The 24,035-nt window shown below is 35.2% G+C and overlaps 1 protein-coding gene across 1 annotated transcript; it reads right to left on the bottom strand.

The window, feature by feature from the left end:
* Window positions 1–22,868: 22,868 nt before the first annotated feature.
* Window positions 22,869–23,771, bottom strand: LOC113312210 (uncharacterized mitochondrial protein AtMg00310-like). The gene is made up of 2 exons (XM_026560966.1): window positions 23,253–23,771; window positions 22,869–23,159 (listed from the first exon to the last, which is right to left on the bottom strand). The coding sequence occupies exons 1-2, from the start codon at window positions 23,769–23,771 to the stop codon at window positions 22,869–22,871; spliced, it is 810 nt and encodes a 269-aa protein (XP_026416751.1).
* Between the last annotated feature and the right edge of the window lie 264 nt (window positions 23,772–24,035).

The raw sequence follows: 24,035 nt of genomic DNA on the forward strand, positions 1-24,035 counted from the left end.
TTGTGAAGCCAGACCGATACTACTTTCTCGTAGTTGTGTCATCTGATCTTGCTGGTTCTATCGTACGAGTACAATTGTAATAATTGGCTTGAGATTGATATATCCAATAGGCAAGATATAAAAGTAATCACAAACACTTCGTCTCATCGTTTGTGATTCCACAATATTTTTTTTTGCTGCGTCGATTAAGATTATTGTAAGGTGATTGATAATACTAGGTTGTTCTTCGGGAATATAAGTCTGGTTTATCAATTGGTTCCTGTTCACCTTGATTTATCAAAAGACGGAACAAAACTCGTAGGTATATTCGTGGGAGACAGATTTATCTATTACCGTAGACTTTTCTGTGTGATACAGATTTGTTTATTAAAGTCTTCGACTTTGGGTCGTAGCAACTCTTAGTTGTGGGTTAGTATCCTGCTAGGATCAGAGACGTAAGAGCATAACTGTACCTTGGATCAGTGTGAGATTGATTGGGGTTCAACTACAGTCCAGACCGAAGTTAATTTGGAGTAAGCTATTGTCTGTAGCGGCTTAATACAGTGTGTGTTCAGTCTGGGCTAGGTCTCGGGGGTTTTCTGCATTTTCGGTTTCCTCGTTAACAAAATTCTGGTGTCTGTGTTATTTCTTTTTCCGCATTATATTTTGTTATATAATTGAAATATCACAGTTTGTGCGTTGTTCAATCAATTAGAATATCCGACCTTTTGGTTGTTGATTTAAATTGATTGACACTGTGATATTGGTCTTTGGTACCATCCAAGTTATCTCTCTAGTATTTGATAAAGACTCGCAGATGTCTGTTTACTTGAGTATATATCAAATCGAGAGATTGAGATATAAACTCTTTGATATACTTTTTATCTATATTGAGTCTGACTGTCTAGTTAATTCTCTAGAAAGTATATTGGAGTTTGTCCATACAGATTGCTAAGCGAAATATTGGGTGTGGTTGTTGTAGCTCTGCTTTTTCAGAACTACTATTACGAGTCCATTCTACCATATGAAATACCATTAGGAGTTCATTCTACAATATGGACTATCATTTACGAGTTCATTTTATAATATGAACTATCATAATGAACACCTATTACAAGTTCATTGTACAATATGAACTACGTACCATACTTGATTATCATTACGAATTCATTTTACAATATGAATTATCAATCCTACAATATGAACGACCATTATGAGTTCATTCGACAATAAGAACATCTATCACGAGTTCATTCTACAATGTGAACTATAATAATGAATTACTATTGTGACTTCATTCTTAATAATGAAGTACTTTTATGAGTTAATTCTACAAAACAAATTGGTAGCATATACGAATTCATTCTACGAAATGAACTGCTAGAAGTAGAATGAACTACCATGTTCTAATATAGTGTTCGTTCTTGGATATGAACTACTATTATACTGAAAAAATTAAAATTTCGAAACATAGTATAATGGGTACTCATTGTGCAGATCTCGATGAGACCTTTCCGAATATATAAAATTTATTAATTTTCGACTTATATTTTGAGAGATATTTCATTTTTAAGCTTTTTTATTTATTAATGTTAAGAAGGGAGAGAAAATAAAAAAAGAGAAAGCAAAAAAAAAAAAAAACACACGAAGAAGAGAGAACCTAAGAGAGAGAAAGGGTATTTTAGATACTTTAATATTTTTGAATAAATAAGGACCAAATAGAACTCCCCTTTTATTGGTGGACCAAATTAACTTGGGACCACATAAAAATACGACCAAACGATTATTTCCCCTAAAAAGAAACAGTCGTATGTGGATAGATATATGTTTTGGATTTGTTTCTTTTATCAAATTCGGCGGCTCGGCTTTGGTAGTATTTTTTTTGTTTGATAAGTTCGGCTTGCGTAGTAGTAGCCGTATAATATTTTTAACTATAAAAATTAAAAAATGCCACCTCAGCAGAGTATACTGCCGTTAGATTAAGGGGATGGACGAACAACAAGATGTGTCTAACCTATGCGTCAAAACTGAAAGTCTCATGATCGGACCCTAAATCACTAACGGCATCAACACGTTTGATAAGAGCAAGCACTCGCGTCAGCTTCAATGGGCCCCAAAGGCAATCATTATCTGTTTTTGAGCATCCGGCTGGTTGAGTCAAGATTTGATTCCTTTAACCGTCTTTACTCTCGTTTCCGGTGAGAAATAAGTTGGATATTTCTCACGGTGAAATAGAACGACGTATTAAAATCCTAATTGATATCCTCATATTTGTGTATGGTAGGATCAGTTCTTTGATGATGCAACAATATTCTTTATAGTTGAAATTGACTGAGGTAGAGAAATATTCCCTTATTTGCGAGTGTAATTAGGATGAGTCATGTGCAATGCAAGAATTAACATGGAAATCAAGTGTATAACACAAAAAGAGTTGAGAGTGAGCTTTATATTTGTATGGCCCGCCATACATGACTTGGGAATACCGGCACCTTGCTTGTGGATCCTTTTGATGAGAGTACGAATCTCCAGGATGTTTATCCACCTTTTAGTTAAGATCGTGCAGTTCATACTCAAATTACTAGTCGTGACCATACTTTGATAGGCTGAGAAAAAGGTTTGTGCCCTAGATGAGTATTGTGCCTGAATCCTACGTCTGTACAAAACTCTTTAGATGAGCTAGTAGAGCTTAGATCCAATGAGATCGACTAAGGATTTGTTAACAGAGTTTAAACTCTCTTTGGAGTCAGCTTCGTTTAGCAGACTGAGTGTGACGTTGTATTCTTAATAATGTCCCTTGTTTATACGAGACTATATGTTGATCACTTGTATTTGACCAGCATTTTCAGAGAGTCAATTATAATTATGTCCATATTATGGGGCAGACATGGCCAGTTTTAATATCGAATGGATATTTTAGGGGTATGACACGAGGCCCGGGGAATAATGACCAGTCATTATCTCGAGGGGATGATCAGAATCACTCATGAGGCCTTTGTAAGATAGGAATTGTGGCCTATAGTAGACATATGACTAGTTGCATCCCATGGGGATATTTTAGGATCGGTCTTTGCTCTCTGATAGGAAAGAGTCATGCTTACAAGAGACAATCCGTCTTTGTGCATGCTCATGACTCAACTATAGATACTTAATGAGACCTTAGAGCTGTTGTTATCGGTTGTATCTCAAAAAGAATGTGCTCGAAATCACGATTATTTATGTCTTGAAGTACAAGAGATATGTTTCCACATGTGAGAACAGAGGTTAACCCTATACAATTAAACTTATTTTGTGAGGGTTGAAGCAGCTGAACTTTGTCTTTGGCGACAAGAGTTGAAGCTAAGGTTGAGCTTTGTCTTTTGGAGACGAGGGTTGAAGCTAGGGGTGAGCTTTGTCTTTTAGCGGTCAGGACTGAGTTCATGATAACTAAAATATCGGATCTTCCTCATGCGGTGAGTCTTAGGTATCTTCGAGTTTTTTCTTTTCCGTAAATGTTGATATGAATTTTGGAATGATAGTTTTGCCCCTCTTCAAAATTTCATCATCCACAACAACTTTTGGGTATTTTGATAAACAAACCCCATTTGTTTTCCTGAACCGAGCCCTTGATGGGGTGGGGTGGGTGGGTCTCAATTTTTTTTTATAAGTGTTACAAAACTGGTGTAGTCATATCCTTCTTCTTTTTTTATTTTCTTTTTGCATATGACTTTAACACTTCAATTTTTACATTTTTCAAACTGGCAATCTCACAAATTATAAACATTACTGATTTTAAATGCAATGTTATAACCATTGTAGAATATTTTACAAAGTGCCTATCTAAATTTCTGGCTGTGTTACTAGTTGTTTTATATCATTTCATAATATCAAAGTTATAGGTTTGAGATACAGCGAATCATTTTTGCTTTTTACGGTGGTAAAAAATAAGGAATATTAATTTGAGAAGAAGTAAAACCAAATATAAGATTACGTTAATATGGAAAATTTACCAGTAACTCATTAGTGAAATTCCATACCTAGTCTAGGATGAACTTAGCAGCTGACCAGCTTGCTAAGTTTGCGAGGTGTCAAGTTTGTAATATACAATGGTGGTATATTCTACCAGCTGTGCTCCAGTCTACTGTTACTGGATCTATGTAAATCGGTTTGCTGAATGAAAGTTTCTATTTCAAAAAAAGAACAAAAAAAAAAGAGAGATAAAAAAGATTACACGTGACTCATTAGTCCTCTGAATGCAACCAATATTGTATCCTTTTCATCGTCCGTGTGACATCCATGGGCCTACAGGCACTTCGATTCCATGTACGTAAATCGCCTCAAGCACATTTGTCGGTACCTAAGTGTTCTCCATTATCCCTTCGAAAAAACTTAAACCTCGCTGGCATGCAAACACATAGCTCAATCGAGGATAATTCACGCTCATTGGTTTTAAGCAATTCCCCTGTTGAGTGTGTAAACACGCCATTTTTACATCTAAAATTTGAATTTATTGGTTCTCTAGTTGGTACAAATTTAATGTTTTTATTTAGTTTTGCAGCTTTAGGAAATAAAACCGGATGGATGAAAACTTGGAACTTCCCTTGTAAAATGGATGAAAATCAGATATTTCAAGACACCGATGAACGAACGTAACCAACCGGGCAGTCGATACACAATTCATGCAATATTGGCTAGTGGGCTTGAGCTAAAATATTTAACCAAGTCAAAAAAAGCTAGTGGGCTTTGGTGTTTGGATCGGATCACATCAAATCAAGAATGATTTTTTAGGGACCATGATTTTTTTTTTGAGGGATCATGGTTTTACTAGGCCACCTTCCTTATAGTGATAAGCAGTGTCCTAAAACGTTGAAATGACTAACCTATCCTTAACCTAATTTAATTTAAAACCAACCTAATAACCACCTATATATATATAACCACCACTTCCTCCCACCACCACCGCCGATTACCACCACCACCACCTCCGATTATCACCACCACCAACCACCGATTACCACCACCATCACCAACCACCACCGCCGATTACCACCACCACCACCTCCGATTATCACCACCACCAACCACCGATTACCACCACCACCTCCTCCAACCACCACCGCCTATTTAAGAAATGTAACGACATCAATGCAATCACAATTAAGTCCGGTTACATAGTAATTTTATCGAGTATAAAAGACGTCAGCCGCAACCTGATTCTGCCATGGGACCACTCCTGAGGTATTTTCCAACAAACCCTTCGCTTTAATTTGATTTTGATTGCTTCAATCGAATAAAAATCATCAAAATAGGGTTTTAATAGGAGTTACAGAGCCATGTTCGGTTAGGTCGATTTTCCAAAAAACCCTAGTTTACTAACCGAACTTCTTGAAAATGAAGAACACGAAGAACAGTTCGGTTCTATTGGATTTAAACCTAAGTCACCGAACTCTCTGTTCGGTTGTTTCGCAAAAAAAAATAAAATTACAAAGTAGCCGAACTCCACCCTTAGAACCGAAAGAACAAAAACAAATCCAGTCTAACCGAACTGTGTTGTTGTGGCCACTATGTTGAGTTCCAAAATAACCGAACTTAGCCAATAGAGTTCGGTTTGTTCGCAAAAAATTTTAAAACTACAAAGTAACCGAACTTAGCCAATAGATGCTGGAACTTCACATTTTTTTTTGTTTGTTAAGTTCGGTAACTTCACAATTTTATCGCAGTAACCGAACTCAGAGTTCGGTTGGTTAGTTGTTAGGTTCAAGTTTGCGAAAGAACCGAACTTTGTAAACTTATATACTCTTATATTACGTAAAGTTCGGTTAGATCAAAAGTGCATGCAGTTTGCGAACCAACCGAACATAACGCTGTAACTCCTAGAAATTATTAGAGAGTTCGGTAACCTGCGTGTTTGGAACAAGTAACCGAACTACACTTTTAGATGAGTTCAGTTACCTGTTCATCTCACGGGGAAACCGAACTACAACTTCAGATGAGTTCGGTTACTTGTTCTTCATATAAAGTAACCGAACTGTTCAAAATCCAGTTCAAATCCGGATCATTTTGAAGATTAACAAATATTCTAGGAGATGATGGAGATGAAGAATCAGATGAGTTTTCATCATTTGAATACTCAAACTTAGTGATTGGAAAAAAAAATTATTTTCCATGTTTTTCTCCTTCATCTTCTCTAACTCTACTCTCTCAATAATTCTACTCAACTAATAATAAACCCATCTTTTAATTTAATCTCACTAATTGTTTTTAACTAAATCATTCACTAATCATAACCTAAAATTAATTAAGAGGGTAGATTAGGTATTAAATAAATAACTAGATATGGGGTGACCTAGAATTACTTCTAATGCCTTTACCCAAAATAAAACCATGGTCCCCCCAAAAAAACCATGGTCCCCAAAAAATGGTTCCAAATCAATAGACGGCTTGGCAGCTAGGGGTAAACATGGGCCGGTATGGACCGGTTTTCGCCTTATCCGCATCCAATCCATTGCATTACAGATTTCAAATTTGGCACCCGCATCCAATCCATATCCAACGAATTTGCATCCAATGGATGCATGGATGGACGGATTGGATGCAGAAAATCTAATGGATTTGTTTTAGTTAAAATTTATAGTAAAGAAAATAAACTGACACAAATGACTCCTTATAAAACTTAAATATTCTATATATGTATACAAATATAAATATGCCATGTACAACAACCCAAGCAAATATCTTAAAAATTCCTAAATGATGTATAATATTTTTTGAACTATATAAATGCCCTTAATTTAACGGATATGGATGTCCAACGGATTTTCAAGATTGCATCCGGACCCGATCCGTCGTCCATTGGATTTCAAAAATTCCATCCACATCCAATTCATTAACGAACGGTCCGACATCCATCCACAAATGAACGGTTGGTCCGGTTAAATCCGCGGATTGCGGGCTAAATGCTCACCCTTATTGGCAGCATGGGATCGGATTTGGAATCTAAACCTAAATTTCTAAGGAAAGTAGTAATGCAAGCGCTTATGGAAAATTAATCTGTTCTTGGGCGGAGGTGGCTAGTCATGTATGGTTCAAAAAAGGGAGATATATATATGGGAAACTTAAGAAAATGCCCACGAGGGGAAACATAATTAAGAAAATGCCCACATTTTTTTGAAAATAAAAAATGCCCATACCGTTACGATTTCCGTCCGACCCCACAAAACTAGTAAAATCTCGTGGACTTGGTCAATTTCTCATCTGAGGAAATGAGATTTTGGTGGGCGCTATTACTAAATTGCCCATTAAGCTAAAAACGTTAAGAGAATCCTGTGCCGTCCATGTGTAATTAACCGACGGATAAAGATTAGTTGTGTTAGATTGTTACACGTGTATGAAATCGACGGTTGTGGAATAATGTACCAGATCCAAACACGTTTTTTAACCAGGGTCCCTTTTCTTCTTTTTATACATCCAAACACTGCTTAAGATTAGTTGAATTAGATTTTCACTTTCATAAAACCATCGTCCCCTCCGTCATACCCTCAACTGGTTCTCTACACTTTAATGGCAAATAGATAGGTTTTACCGCTTAACATATTTTTATCAAATTCAGAAGCTAAACAGTGATTTCTTCTTTAGTTTTACAATATAAAAACAAGAATTACCATGGGAGCTCAAAACATTGGGGCCGCCATGAAAGTTGCAGAAGAAGCTCGACGCCATAAATGTTGCAGATCTCGTTTTCTTTCCCTAAAATAAGCAAGTATGTCTGAACATATATATGTTGAGATTTGAACTTGATTGTAGATTCATATGGCAGAGATTTGATGTCCTGAGAATGTTGGTTTGGGTGTGTATAAAAATTTGTGCAAAGATCTGTTCAAGGAATGGTAAAATTCGGAGGATTCTTATTTTTCAATGGAGACGGTTTCTGGTTGTATAACTATTGTTTGAACTTTAATCGATCAGTTGGGGGTTTCTTAAGTTTTGGTTCTTAAATGTGGAGATTTTATTATATGTTAACTTCTTTTTCCAATTCATTAGTTGGGTCATTGTAATTTTATATGAATTGATAATTTATAATTTTCAATCGATGCAATTTGATGTTTGGAAACTCTGGATCTATAATTCTGAAAATAGGGTTCATGTCATGTGTTCATTAATGGTGACATGTTTGAGAAGGAGATGACTAGAATTTGGTTTTACTGTGAGTCACGACTCACGACTCAGAAGTAGACAGCTAACACCGTATTGAGTCACGAGTTAAATGAGCCGACTGTTTTAACTCGACCTTAGCTAGACGATTGAAGGACGTGAATGTCCTTTGACATAACCTGTTAAATGCCACCTATACACTAACTTCCGTTTGCCGTTTTTTCAAAAAAACGGGACGGAAAAGGTTAATTCATGGGCATTTTTTTGATTTTCAAAAAAATGTGGGCATTTTCTTAATTACATTTTCCCACGTGGACATTTTCTTTCCCCTATATATATTACCTTAAAGTCAATTGGCGTGAAGGCTAAGATGTCGACATCAATAGCTAAAAATGTGTGCTGTTATGTGCTAATGAAATTAAATCCATGTTGATTCGATGGAAATTTATACAATCAAATTTGGAAGTTGAGATCAAGAGATATAATGCTTACCTTATGCATAAGACTCCGAGGAAGGAAAATGAAGTTACCACTGTAAAATGGGAGCTTACACGGTTAGTGGGGGGATATCTTTAGTTTGGTCGGCCATTTATTCAACTTAGGGTGGTGCACTGGTGCTAGCTACAGACGGAAGGTGAAGAGACTTTTTGGGGTTAATTATTTTAGCTTGAGGCTGCAGACAAAAGTCACAAAAACTAAAAGAGAGAGCTAGTGTTAACTGTGCTGAGCGAGAGAGAACGATCCGTCAACCTACCGGCGAAACTCCCTTTCTCTGTAAGCAACTCTATATTAACGAATACAATGGTTATCTATTGTTATTGTTTTAATCTTTTTGTTACCAGTAGCTAAACCATTTTCTAGGGTCGCAGAGGAAGTTATTTTTGATGTGTAACATTTTATTTTATTTTTGCTGAGAAACTCACAAATTTCATTAAAAGAAAAGATCATTATAAATTTCAGTTAATGGTTTTTCCCTCAAAACATTTTGTAAGAAATGAGGAGAAGAAAACCAAATGTCTTTTAAACTAAATCGCCTAGCTCGACGTGCAAGTTGATCGGCAATCTTATTCTTAGCACGCTTAAGATAAACTACCATAAAATTCACACAACTGGAAATGGAAATCCGACATTCATCTAATAGATCTTGACACCTCCAATCAATTTCACCCTTCCTTTGATTAAGCAGATCCACCAACTGAAGGCAGTCACCGACGAAGAGGACTCTGGAAAGATTCATCTCACTCACCCATGAACAAGCCAAAATTAGGGCCATTGTCTCAGCAGCAACAACACCTGGAATCAGACCAAAATCCGCTCTGCACCTTTTTATCCTTCCTGAAGTGTCACACAAAATAATACCAATACCCATGTTAAAATTTTTGAAAGACCCATCTATAAACATAATATGGTCTATCTGCTGAATATGAGTCCTTGTCACCAACAAAGTTACACTCTGAGGCTTAGGAGGAGTAACAATATAAGTATTTAAAGACCTTCTAATGTCCATTATAGTAGCATCCAGATTAATTTTAACCTTTATAAATATAACATCACATCTAAGCTTCCAGATTGATCACAGTACCACTGCACCAATACTTGGCCACTCCACAACATAAGGAGAACTACCCAGATATTTATCAAACCAAGATAAGAAAATATCACCTATCCAATCATATTCAGCAGCAATAAGATGTTGTAAGGAGAGAGCAAACCAAATATGAGCATCTATAGGGCAATGAACAAATAAATGCATTACAGACTCAATCTCATTATTACACAGAGGACAACAATCTTCAATATCAGGATTATAAAACTTGAGAAGAGAATTAACAGGTAACATATGGGCAAATATCTTCCAAATGAAGAACTTAATTTTAGGTAAACAATCAATAGACCAAACCTTTTTCCAGAAAGTAGCATCTTCAGTAGAGACAGAGTCATTTATATAGGCCTTATAAGCCGATTTAACTGTATATTTACCATTTTTTGTGTGTGCCCACATAATTTCATCACTTTTGTGAACATTTACCTTAAGGGATATAATCTTAGTACCATCTTCAGGAGAAAACATGGAAGAAATCAGATCAGAATTCCATTTATTATCATGATTATTAATAAACTCACTGACATAAACAAAGTTTCCAGCATTAGAATCAGTCGAAGTAGAAGGACATGAGTTATCAGGCAACCAGCAATTATTCCAAATCATTGTAGACTTACCATCATTTACCTTATATACAATGTTTGCTCTAAGGAAAACCAAACTTTTAACTACTCCTTTCCAAATCCAAGAAGAAGTATCTGCAGCCTTATCTATTTCTAACAAATTCAGCTTTGGGAAGTATTTATCCTTAAGGAAAATAGTAATCAACTGAGAGGGATTTCTACACAATCTCCAACCTAATTTTGCAATAAGGACCCTGTTTGTAACAAAAGAGTTCCTAATACCAAGACCACCTGATAATTTTGACTTTCCAATATCTCCCCATGAGCGAAAATATGCCCCTCTTCTAGAGTTCTTCTTAGACCACCAGAAGGTTCTTTGAATAGAGTCAATTTTAGAGGTAATTTTCTTAGGGAAAGGAAAACAAGACATATGATAAATATAAAGACTAGAGAGAACATGCTTGGTCACAACAGTTCTCCCAGCCCCATTAAGGTTTGTTTTTTTGTATTACTTAGCCTGTTATAAAACTTATCAATGAGAAAATGAAAAGTTTTAGTTTTATCTCTGTTGACAAACAGAGGAGTAGCAAGATACTTCTCTGTGCTACTTATAAATTTGATTCCTAAAGTTTTAGACAGCAATTTTATGTGTTTATGATGCATTTTTTTACTAGTAAAGAAACCAGATTTCTTTAGGTTAATTGCCTAACCTGAAGCTTTAGCAAACTTGTTAATGATTTTCATCAGATTCTTAGCATAAGTTAGAGAAGCTTTCAAAAATAGCATGCAATCATCTGCAAAAAATAAGTGAGAAATAGGAGGGCTATTTTTCCTCAGCTTGAAACCCTGAATAACATCTTCATTCTCTCCTTTAATCAACAGTTGAGAGAGGGTTTCCATGAAAATGATAAAAATATAGGGAGATAAACAATCTCCCTGCCTAATTCCTCTAGTAGGAAAAAACATTTCTCCTGGGGATCCATTAACAAGAATCGAGTATGAGACTGTGCTAATGCATTGGTATATCAGCTGACACCAGTCATCTCAAAAACCTAGCTTTTTAAAGACCGAAATTATGAACGTCCATTCTAGACGATCGAAATCTTTCGATAAGTCTAATTTAATGGCCATAAACCCATCCTTGTTATTTTTCTTCTTCCTAGTTTTAAAAGAATGCAAAATTTCATGGCTGATGATAATATTATCATGAATTTGCCTACTCACTATAAGTTTCGATTGATAAGGAGAAATTAGAGAGTCTAAAACAGGCTTTAAGAGATTAGTTAGAATTCTTGAAATGATTTTATAAACAGTGTTAATAAGACTAATAGGTCGAAAATCATTAGGGGTGGAGGGGTTACTAACCTTTGGGATTAAAGCAACAAAGGAGTGATTGAGCTGTTTAAGAAGAAACCTGTTTCGAAAAAACCCTTGCACATGATTAATGACTTCAGTAGAAATGATATCCCAATTGTCTCTGAAGAACCCCCCGGAAAGCCATCTGGTCCCGGGGATTTCCATGGCGCCATATTTTTAACTGTTGCTAAGATCTCTTCAGAAGAAGGGATTGCAACAATCCTAATGTTAAGTTCATCAGTAATAATTGGCTTTACATCCTTAAGAACATCATCAATATCAGAAGAACACGACAAAGAAGAAGCATAAATCTTTTTAAAGTGATCTGCAAGAAGATGAAGCACTTGATCCCTATTTTATAGCCAATTACCTTGAGTATCTTTTAGAGTATGTATAGTATTATACATGTTCCTTAACTTAACAGTATTATGGAAGAAATTTGTGTTCTTGTCATACTGCATGAAGTAGTCTATCCTCGATTTTTGCTTATAGAACGAGTTTTCTATTTCATACCAGAAGTTCAATTGCTTAGAATAATTAAGGATAAAATTACCTACAAATGGAGTATATACCATACTCTGAAGTTTTTCAATTTCAGAAGTTAACTTACTAATAGTTGAAATTTGATTTCTTTGATTTCTTTCACATATTTATCCGCTTTTTGTGCTATCAGTTGATTAATAATTTTTCTCTTCTTAAACAACTTTATTTTAATTGTCCTGAATAGTTTTTAAACTATTTGTTTTTTATAAGCGAAGGAAAATTATATTTTTACATAACGATGTCAATCGTATCAATATTTTATGCCGTTGTCTTTTTTAAGGCCCGAGATTGGATTCAAAACGATCTTGAATAGTTTGAGAGTATTGTGTCTAGGATATTAAGTTTGTGTTTACCAACATCAAAAGTAGTGGAATCCAAAACCCTAGATTTTTCTCTCTATTGGTCGACAAAAGAAATGCACGCGCACACCAATTTATTGTTTGTATTAGATTTATTTTCTTTTAGGGTGCTTGTTTGTTTATTTATTTATTAAAAAGAAATGCACGCGCACACCAATTGCATCGTCTGGCACCAAATTTTAGGAAAACTTGTGGGATAGTACGGTGAACCCTCGGGCATTATCATCCGAAACACCACAAACCTCGGCCTCGTACCTTTGACCAATCTTTTATTGTATGTATATTTTGATGAGGTAACTCCAACTTACCTAAATTAGTCAACCCCAGCATTTTCATGCGCATAATTTATGCTTAACACTAGTATTTCTACTTGTGTATGCGTCGTTGGATACGTGTAGGAGATAAATCTGAAGAAAATGATCTTTTTTGTTTGAGTCCAACCCGTTACACGGATTTAGGTGGTACGTCTGTTTTTGCCGAAATGGTTAATGAGAATGAGCCCCCGGTAAATAGAACCCTCAGAGATAGGATGAATCCTTCTAAAGTGGCACGTGACCCATGGGTAGTTTACCAGCCTCTACTATCCAATTTAATATCAAACCCGACACAATTGGCATGCTTCGTACATTTATGGGGTGAGAGAATAAGAACCCGTATACCCATATTTTTGTGGGTAACTCCGAAGCATACTTTTGTGAGTACATGGGTTCTCATTCTCTAACCCCCATAAATGTACGAAGTATGCCAATTACCCCAGGTTTAATATCAAATTGGATAGTAGAGTCTGGTAAACTACCACTGGGTCACATGCCACTCTAGAAGGGTTCAACCTATCTTTAAGGGTTCCACTTACCGAGGGCTCATTCTCATTAACCATTTCGACAAAAATAGACGTACCACTTAAATCCCAGTAACGGGTTGGACTCAAACAATAAAGATTGTTTTCATCAAGTCTATCTCCTACACGTATCCAAAGACGCATAGAAAAATGGAACTACTAGTATTAAGCAAAAATTGTGCACATGCAAATGCTGGAGTTCACTAATTTAGGTAAGTTTGGGTTACCTCAGCAAAATATATATACATTCAAAGACTGGTCAAAGGTACGAGGCTGAGGTTTGTGGTGTTTCAGATGATAATACTCAGAGGGTTCACCGTACTATCCCACAAGTTTTCCTAGAGAATTCGGTGCCAGACGATGCAATTGGTGTCTACGCTTGTATTTTTTTTAATAAATAAAATAAAATAAATAAACGAATAAACAAGCACACTAAAGGAAAATAAAATCTAAAACAAATAATGGTTCTAAGAATAAAATAAATTAATGAAAATAATAAGTAACCTAAAATAAATTTAAAAAAAATAAAGAAATAAAAGAAGGGCTATGTTACTTACCTTTTTGGGTAGGCAAATCCACAATAAATACAGAAACTTGTGTCAATTCAGAATGAAACTAACCAATCTAAGAGCAACTCCAATGGGCACATCAAACAACTCAGTTTGGTGATTATACACCTACAGTGGGACTGGAAAACCACTAAAACGGATGAGCAAACCCTCAAATAAAAGGTTTTGTACATCGCGGCTCATATAGAGTCGATCGGCCCAACCTGAGACGACCGGCTTCATTAGAGACGATAGTCCCATAGAGGCTCGAGACTCGTCTCAATGAAAGCCGAGGGTCGTCTCACACAGAGCCGGTCGGTTCCTACTGCCCCGGCAACGACTAAGAACATCCAACGGCTATGAATCCCCCCTTATAAATTGAATTGAATTCAACACTAAAATCACACCTTCTCCACCTTCTACACTTACAAATTCTTCATAATTCACTTCAATCTTCATCATTCAATCTCAAAAAATGGCTGCCCGAGTTTGTGGTCCAAAGTTTTCTTTAGAAGAAGATTTAGCAATTTGCACAGCTTATGTTACTCAAACAAGAAATGATATCCATGGTGTTATGAATTTTACGCAAGCGACTTTCTGGCCGGCAATAAGTTTTTGTAATGTTCACTGCATAAATGGGGAACTTGAGAGGCCGTGAAGTTAATGGAGCGAGTCATCGTTTAAAATAATTTCTCATGTCGTCCGGATAACAGTGATTATTTCTGGGAAAGAGTGTTGCAAATGTTTGTAGCGTTGCCGAACCAATACATAAGAAACAGGAAGTGCCTAAAACATAGATTTTCATTCATCACTAATGATATCAAACATTATACAGAAGTTTTATGGATGGAAGAATTATATATCTTAATACCTTTGTCCTCATTAGAAAAACTGCATCATAAAATATAATATCTTAAGTAACTTGTTGTTTATGTTTTTCAGAAAACCATCGCTCAAATCAAGTTTACTGAAGAAAACATAACAGAGTTTAAGCATTTTGAATGCTATGAACTCTATAGAGATAATGTCGCTGGATTTGATGTAGTTTGATGTTATTGTTGGCGTTATGAAATTAATTACTATATATGTGAGTCTAAATGTAAATCCAATCGCTTAATATAAAACTTAAGTCTAAATATATCAATTTATTAATATTACTGCCACTTCTTTTACAAGTTATAAACTTAGACAGTAATAAGAACTCAATTAAGAACATCAATAAAAATCTATCACAATCTTTAGCCTCCTGTTTTCTTCATCTGACGTAACTTCCATTCAACACGTTCTTGAACAATTTCTCCTTTGTTTTTGAGTTTTCGGTTTTTAACTTTCAAAACTAGAGCTTTTCTTTGCTTTTTAACGAAACTTTTTGCTGGATTAACTTCTAAAACTTGCACAGATCATTCTTTTTTACCATTTTCAATTTTTTTGAAATTATCACAGATTTTATTTACATCATCCTCGAGTTTTGCTTCACAAAAAAGAGAAATTGCCTTATGAAACATTTCAAAAGAAAGATTAGTGGAAAAAATTCAAGAGAAGATTGAATTTTGGTGTGAGTTGTATGTTTAAATGGGTTGGATATTTATAGGGGGAAAAATAGTCGTTTGAAAATCTGACCGTTGTCGGCTCAGATGGACACGATCGGCTCAGTGTGAGGCGAGGCTCGGTTCGTGGTGCTCCGATTCTCTGCTCAATATGCGTCGAGTGTCGGTTCAACGCGAGACGGTCGTTTCCAACTGAGACGGTCGACTTACTTGGATTCGAAAAACCCTCTCCCCACTGCCCAAAACTCAGTGTGTCCATCCATCTGGACAGGCATATTATCAAATTTATTGTATCCCATTTAACTTGCTCTAAGTAGATGGAAACAACCTCTTGGTTGCAGTAATTGACGTCCCCAGCTAAATGATCTATTCATAAAAGGACGCCTAACTCGGGTGTAAGAAACAACATGACAGTCGCCAGCATATCTCGGAATAAATCATAATCATATATCTTATGTTTTTATGTTTACAATTTTATGTGTCTCTAAGTGATTTGGCGGGACCCTAGTATTGCTTTAAGGTCATAGTTTGAATGCATTAGAAAAAGGAAAAAAAATTATGTACTTATCTTTTATGTAATTATTTTTTGTAATCAATTCATTAAAGAATGTCGTGAAGAAGAAGAAATCTAAAATAAAGTTTCAAGACAATAAGCGATCGAACAAAAAGATTTAAATTTTTGAAGATTTGTGTTACCGACAGTTTTAAAGAATCAAGTGCAAAAGTCGTTCTCTGATGGCGAGAAAAGTTTCATATTTTGTATCATTTAATTTCTTATATTTTAGGGGAAAAAAGCGAGGAGCATCCACTAGGACTATTATACAGATTTTTTGGAAACATCGTTCACCTTAGGCAACACGCGCACGCTTCTATATCCATATCCATATTCTAATCTATTCATGTGATTGAACTTTGTTAGATTCTGAGTATCGTGGATAACGATTATCTGAGTAAAGTTTTGAATTCTTACGATATGAATTTTAGTACACTGAGCGCAAACTCATGTACAACAAATGGATTCATTGATAGACACATTTATGTGTCTGAATTGTCCATAATTTTCTATATTATTAGTGCTCATTTTTGTACTTATTATGGTGTTTTATGTGTGTGTACGTATTTTTGGATAAGAAACATTTTTGGAGAAATCGGCTCGAAAAGTTGCTAAGGCACCAAGAAAAGTGTTAAAGGCACCCTAACTTTGGATAAGGGAACCCCCAGAAATATGTTAAAAATACCCCAGAAAACTTGTTGAAAAGCGCCAAAGGAATTTGTTAAAAGCACCCTAATTACTAAGGGGCACCGTAATTGATAAAGGGACACCGGATTTGGATAAGGGGCAACCTCATCTTCAACCTTTTGAAACTGAAATTTGACGGGATAAATAGGTTTAATACAATAGAATTAGGGTTGATGATTTGAAGGTGTTATGAAGAGACTTAATGGTTGAAATCGAATGGGAAGACTTGATCTAGGTTAACAGGACCGGTAAGGGTTTCCGATTGGATCAAAATTGGCCAGAATTCGAGTTGGAGCAAAACAGAGAGTGAGAAGTTACGGGTCTCTGTTCGTGTTGAAATTGGACAGTTCTAGTCGAACTTAATCACCGGAACCGATTGCTTTGGGCCTGTTTGGATAAAACATAGTTGGTAAGAGTCTTGGATTCGAATAAAAAAGAAGTTTCCACGTACTTTAAGTAAAACATGGAAGAAGAGTTTTATCGGGTATCATTTTCTTAACTTGGGAAGATTGTGTGTGGATGGAAGAAGTTAAACACGACTTAAAAGGTGTTGGCAGCATGTTGGAGCAATTTTGTGTACAACTGATGCGTGGAGAAGAAATACAAGGAAAGAATTTCCCGTAAAGAGTAAGAAATATTCCCTAGAAGTAAAGGGATTTATTTGGAGTTATTACAGAGATTTTCTTCGCCTGTTTAGAATAAATAAGGTGTCGGGATACCAGATAAGGGGACGGAGAGACTGGGAAGAAAGTAATGCTTAGAATCGAGAGAAAATAAAGTTCCAGGAAATTCTGCTGCTGCTGTAAACTCAAAAACACGAAAAACAAACACCTGTTAAATACAATCGCAGAAGCTGTCGCAGTTTAACCACAGAAGCTCTATATCGTTCCCTATCCAGTAGCGAAATACTTTTTGTAACTTATTTGCGTAGCTGAGTCTTTATATCTGGGCTACTTAAGTTGTTGAATACTTTTAGCGATTAAAAATCGTTGTAAGCAATTTTATATCTTTTTGAATACAATGGTTAATCAATTTTTCTCCATATTTCGATTCATGAGTAGCTAAATTATTTTCTAGGGTTTTGGAGGAAGCTATTTTTGATATCTACTATTAATAGTTTTATTTCTTAGACAAGAATTACTCCATTAATTGTGCTATTCATTACTAATAATTTCTCTTTTAGAAATGCTTTATTTTGATTGTTCTGGACAATTATTAAACTGTTGATCTTTTATAAGCAAAGGAGGTTATATTTTTGTGTAACGACGAAAGTCGCATAATTAATTTTAAATGTTTTATCTTCCAAAACATGAGATTGAGTTCAATATGGTTTTGAGTATTTTATGAGTAATTGTTTGAGATAATAAATTATTAATTTTACAAGCATCAGAAATAGTGGAATTCAAAACCCTAGGTTCGCCTATCCTTGATAAACAAAAATCAAGTTTAGTTAGTTTTTCTTTAATATTTTATTTTATTAATATTAAACCAAATCTCTAAAAAAAAGTCCGAGAATCGAATCCACTCTTACCACTTGTAAAAACTACATCATTCATACAGGGTAATGATTTCCATAGCCAACTATAGAGATTATTTAGACTAGTGTCGGTTCTCAATTCTTGACAAGTAGCTAGGTTTTGGAGTAAAAGGTTTTGTGGATATATCTTTTATAAACCCTTACGAGACTAAAACTCGTATGATAAGGACACCTATGGGTTCAAAGGCTTGTAGCATATGTTAAGTGCAATTGCGATGCCTACTATGGTGAGTTAGGATTTTTATTTTGTAGATAAGATTTGCTCGAGGATAGCAAATAATAAGTTTGGGGTATTTGATAGACATATTTTTGTGTCTGATTTGTTCTCAATTCTCTATATTGTTAGTGCTCATTTTTGTATTTATTATGTTATATTTTATGTTTTCGTAGGTATTTTTGAAAAATACACTTTTATGGAAAAAATTGACGCAATAAATGATAAAGGCACCCAAAAAATTACTAAAGGCACCGCCACTTCTTCACCATTTGAAAATCATTCTGGCGGGAAATTTTCGGTTTTAGCTGCTTGTTTTCTGGATTGGATTTGGTAGAGTTCAACTCGAAGTTCTTCTAGGATTTGGATTTGGGTTAACCTGTTTCGATAAAACGGGATTGCTAATTGAATTATTTACGTAAAAAGAAAGATATTTCCATTTATATCACGATAATACATGGAAGAATAGTTTCTCGGAGTTTGGTGATTCCTCGAGGAATATGAGAAAATCTTTCCCAAAGACGCATTAAGAAGATTTACAAAGATACTCCAGAAACTTTTAATAGAAGGAAACTAAGACATAATTAAAACATGTCCTCGAGATATTTAGGTGTGTGAGGTGTGTACATATATATAAGTAGTGGGAACTAATAGAGTAAGACTGAGAGATTCGGTGAACACAACAAAAAAATAATAAGAAAAAAATTTGAAGAATAACAGCACCAGAAGCCCGTCGCAGAGAACTGTGAGATATTCCAAACAACAAAAGACATCCATTCTTTCAACAGTCTTATTTTATTATTTCCCTGTTACGATTGGTTCAAGAACACTGTTAAACCTACTACATTTTTTAATAAGCCTCTTTCGGAAAAGTGATTGAGCCTTCCAATTTAAGACAGAGAGATGCTTGTTGTTGTGTCTATCTTTTAAAAGTTGCGCCCATATTTGCTTGGTCGACATTTTAAAATTTTAACGGATCATCAAAGTCTCAAATACTTTCATGACCAAAGGTTGTCTTCCATTGAACAACCAAGATGGTTATTCAATCTTTTAGGATACAATTACGAGATTGTTTATTGTTGTGGTACAACAAACAAGGCAATTGATGTCTTATCTCGTTAGCCTGATCTTACTATATCAAATCTTACTACTCCTAGTTTTTCCTGGGGTTGATAACATTATTGAAGAATGTCATAATGATATTACATTAAGCAGTTTTATTCAGGAGTCGCGTAGAAATCCAGCTTTTACGAAGCATTACACTTATGTTGATAGTGTACTTCGTTATAAAGAACGTATAGTAGTGGTTCCTACATCTCAATGGTGTGTTAAGCTTCTTCACGAATTTCATTCAACCCCTCATGGTGGTCATTCTAGTTTTGTTCGCACATATAAGCGTCTTCAACAAAATTTCTACTGGCATGGTACGTATGAAACACTCCATCACGGATTACATTGATAGTTGTGATACTTGCCAGCGTAACAAAGCTGAAATTATCGCCCTTCCAAGACTTCTACAACCCTTGACTATACTTGATGATGTACATGTCAATGAATTTTATTGATGGATTGTCGTTTTCTAACCGTAAGAACTCTATCTCGGTGGTAGTCGATCGTCTTTCCAAATCTGCTCTTTTTATGTGCTTTTTCGCATCCCTATACAACTGCGACTACTTCTGCTGTATTCGTGTGTGGTATTGTTGGTCTTCATGGGATGCCTCGTACCGTTGTAAGTAATTGTGATTCTATCTTTCTAAGTAGTTTTTGGGAGGCTTTCTTTATTTCACAAGATACTCAACTTTGTCGAAATTCAACCTATCACCGTCAAACGAACGACCAAACTGAAGTCACTAATCTCACACTTGAATATTACCTTCTTTTTTTTTTGAAAATCAAGTCAAAAACTTAAGGACTGGTCTCGTTGGTTACCATGGACTAAATGGTGGTATAACACTACTTACCACTTTTTTATTAAAATGACTCTGTTTGAAGCTTTTTACAGCATGTCACATCCAACTATTTTAGCTTATTATTTACCTAATTTCATTGTTTTTTATGCTGTTGACTTAGCTTTATGAACACGAGATCGCATTTTTCATATTCTCAAAACGCATCTGCAGGAAGCTCAAGATTGTATGAAGCTATATGTTGATACCCATCCCGCATAAATGAGTTTTGTTGTTGGTGACCGGGGTTTTCTTCGTGTGCAACCTTACTGTCAATCCACATCTGCTACCCGATCTTATTCCAAATTGTCTTCAAGATTTTATGGTCCTTTACGTGTGATATAAAAGATTGGTATCATTGTTTATAAATTGGAATTGCCTTCCAACTGTCGTATTCATCCAGTTTTCCACGTTTCAGCCTTGAAACTCAAATTTGGTGTTCATCATGATGTTGCTGATACCTTTCCTACAACTGTAGACCATATTGAATTAGAGCATGAATCTATCTTAGAATGAAGGGTGTTAAAGCGACAAAACAATGTTGTAACTCATCAGCTAATCAAATGGAAATATCACCCTACTGATTAAGCTATTTGGGAACGGATTAAAACTTATTTGTTCTCACTGAATGCTTAAGACTTATTTGTGCTCCTTTAGCACCTAGAAGTTACTCCATGAAACAGATTAAATTTCTGATGGGAATGGAGATAAAAAGTTCGGTGTCGTTGTTAATGAATTCTTAACAATGGTGTTCCTTTTTCTTCTTTTTTTTCATTTGTAAGAATGGGTTTCTTGGTTGAGCGACTAAAAGAACTAATGTCACATAAGCACAAATCTTATGGTGTACCATATAATCTTCAAAATATTAATCAATTGTCATTTATTATTTAGAAAATAATAAACGTTAATCACCTATCGTTTTGTTATTAATAGAAACCATATTTCAAAAGTTAAGCAGTAACAACCAGAGTGTAGTAGTAGGTAAATGACTTTTGCAGGATGACTTCCCGCACAAACGACTTTTAAGACGTTAGATCATGCATGTCCCACATTTAAAATCCGGATTTGGAAGTATTGAATGTTTTTGGGGACCGTGGTGGTTCCTGGACTGAATGCAAATAACCAGTGGGAGAGTGAATCCAACCATTTATTTGATGATCCAACATCTTAAAAACCGTTTGAGCGGAAAGTCATTCCATAAAATCGTGCCTAATAACATTTGAGTAATATGATTCACACAGATAAATTTGGGAAGAAAATAAAAAGGATCAAGTTGGGTGCTTTAGTTTGAGATATTCACGGAGAAGTTTTCCTAAACAGATTATCTCACAGTTTTGATTACGTCATATCTCATTACATTGGAATGTCCTTATTCTGCTAGTTTAAATATCCTACTGTCTTTAGGGGAGACCCGAAAGAATTAGGGGCGCTTTTTTTATTCCCATCCTATAGGTGTGGCTGTGGGACGTCCTAATAGTTAGAAAATACCTGTATACCCTTTTATAATCGGTAGTTTAGTATTGGTTTTATCAACCGATTATGACTGTCTTCTCTTCTTTGCTTTGTTTCAAAACATTTGAATTTGGGGCTACTAGCACAATCGGTAGATAATGAACATCACGAGACTAACTACCGATTGTACAATCGGTAGATAATAAATATCACGAGTCTACCGATTGTGAAAATAGAAAAATGCAAAATTCCACTAGTTTTTGAAAATTTTGAATTTGGGGCTACTAGCACAATCGGTAGATAATGAACATCATGAGACTACCGATTGTACAATCGATAGATAATAAATATCACGAGTCTACCAATTGTGAAAACAAATAAATGCAAAAATCCATTGGTTTTTGAAAATTTTGAATTTGGGGCTACTACCACAATCGGTAGATAATAAACATCACGAGTTTACCGATTGTGAAAATAGAAAAACTCAAAATTTCATTAGTTTTTGAAAATTTTGAATTTGGGGATACTACCACAATCGGTAGATAATGAACATCACGAGACTACTGATTGTACAATTGGTAGATAATAAACATCACGAAATTACTGATTGTGTGTATCTATTTGAACAGAAAGGTATAATCGGTGGATAAAATACTTATTATCTACCGATTCTGAGACGTTAATGGTGTTGAATGCATTTAATCGTCTCTTTAATCAGTATTGAACCGTGAACATAATATTCTTCATGAAGTTTCTCACTATCTTCTTCATATCCATCCATGTTTGTTGTTGATTTAAGAAAAAATGATATTCTCCACCATTTTTTTTCTTCCTTTCTTCTACTCTAAAATCTTAAAACTACAAAACTAAAGCAATTTTCCTTTATATAATCTAAACTACTGATTGTAAACTAAACTACTGATTGTTAAGGGTAGAATCGACATTATGAAAAATGAGAGACAAGGGGTAGCTTCATTTTAGTTTTTTTTTTTTTTGATGCAAAGGGAATTTATTGATTAAGAGGATAAATTACAGGCTAGAATGTCATCTGAGTGTTCAAAACTAGTACCAGATACTCTAGCTTTTTTGGCTACTAATTCTGCTACACTAATTCTGCTACACTGTTTGTCCCTAGTTGGGAGAATGTCTTTAAGACATTTCCACGCAAATTTTTTGACTTTGTATGGAATCTTACATTGCCACAGACACTTCCAAATCTCAGTTCCAATTTGAAAGTTACGCACAGGTTCACTAGTGTTACTGCTAAGAACTTTATAGGCACTCTTGACAGTGAACATACCTTTTCTCTAAGGGACCCAGTTAAGTTTATCAGTGCCATATCTAGAAATTCTTATAGATAAGATCTTTTGAGTGGTATTAGTATCAAAAGTATCTCTTACCAGCTGAGCATTCCATATCATAGTACCTGGTAAAAACAAGTCAGACACAAAAAACAGAGAAGAAGGAACAATAATATTAGCAGCTGGATCAGGAGGGTGATCAATCCCAATAACCCATTTATCAAGCCAGATTCTAATCTTAGTACCACATCTTACAGACCGAAAGCTATTCTCTTTAATGGTTTGTATCTGTCTATATATCCCTTTCCAAACCCATGAGCTACTATCACTTAGTTTGTCAATATGGAGAGGGTTTATATCTCTAAAGTATTTAGCTTCTAGGATCTGAGTGCAAAGGTCATCTGAGTTAGAACAAATTTTCCAAGCAATCTTACTAATAAGAGCTCTATTAAAAGTTTCCAGATTTCTAAAACCTAAACCTCCCAGATCTTTAGGCTTTTGGAAATTAGACCAAGCAATGAAATTTATGCCTTTGTTAGCTTTATGACCCCACCAAAAATTCCTCTGCAAAGACTCTAAATGTTGGATAGTAGTAACAGGGATTTTAAAACACCCCATCTGATAAGTGGGGAGAGAGTTTAAAAAAAATATTATCATGGTAGTTCTACCAGATTGATTCAGAGTGGTACTTGCCCAATTATTTAATCTAGCTTCAAAAGATTGAGCTATGGGTTTAAATGACCTAATTTTAGAATGACCTAAAAGAAGAGGGGCACCTAAGTAGGTCTCAGAGTCTCTTACAATGTTCATGTTTAGTTTACTGGTCAAATCAGCAAATATATCAGGGTTGAGATTATTGCTAAAGTAGACACAATACTTCTG

The sequence above is a fragment of the Papaver somniferum genome, chromosome 9 (assembly GCF_003573695.1).
Source record: "Papaver somniferum cultivar HN1 chromosome 9, ASM357369v1, whole genome shotgun sequence".
Lineage (NCBI taxonomy): Eukaryota > Viridiplantae > Streptophyta > Magnoliopsida > Ranunculales > Papaveraceae > Papaver > Papaver somniferum.

What these genes read in the sequence shown, in the direction of transcription:
- LOC113312210 (XM_026560966.1), bottom strand. Translation starts at nt 23,771, where the DNA reads ATGGGGTGTTTTAAAATCCCTGTTACTACTATCCAACATTTAGAGTCT. An exon ending in TGATATGGAATGCTCAGCTG is followed by an intron (nt 23,160 to 23,252) that starts GTAAGAGATACT and finishes TGGGTCCCTTAG; the next exon opens with AGAAAAGGTATGTTCACTGT.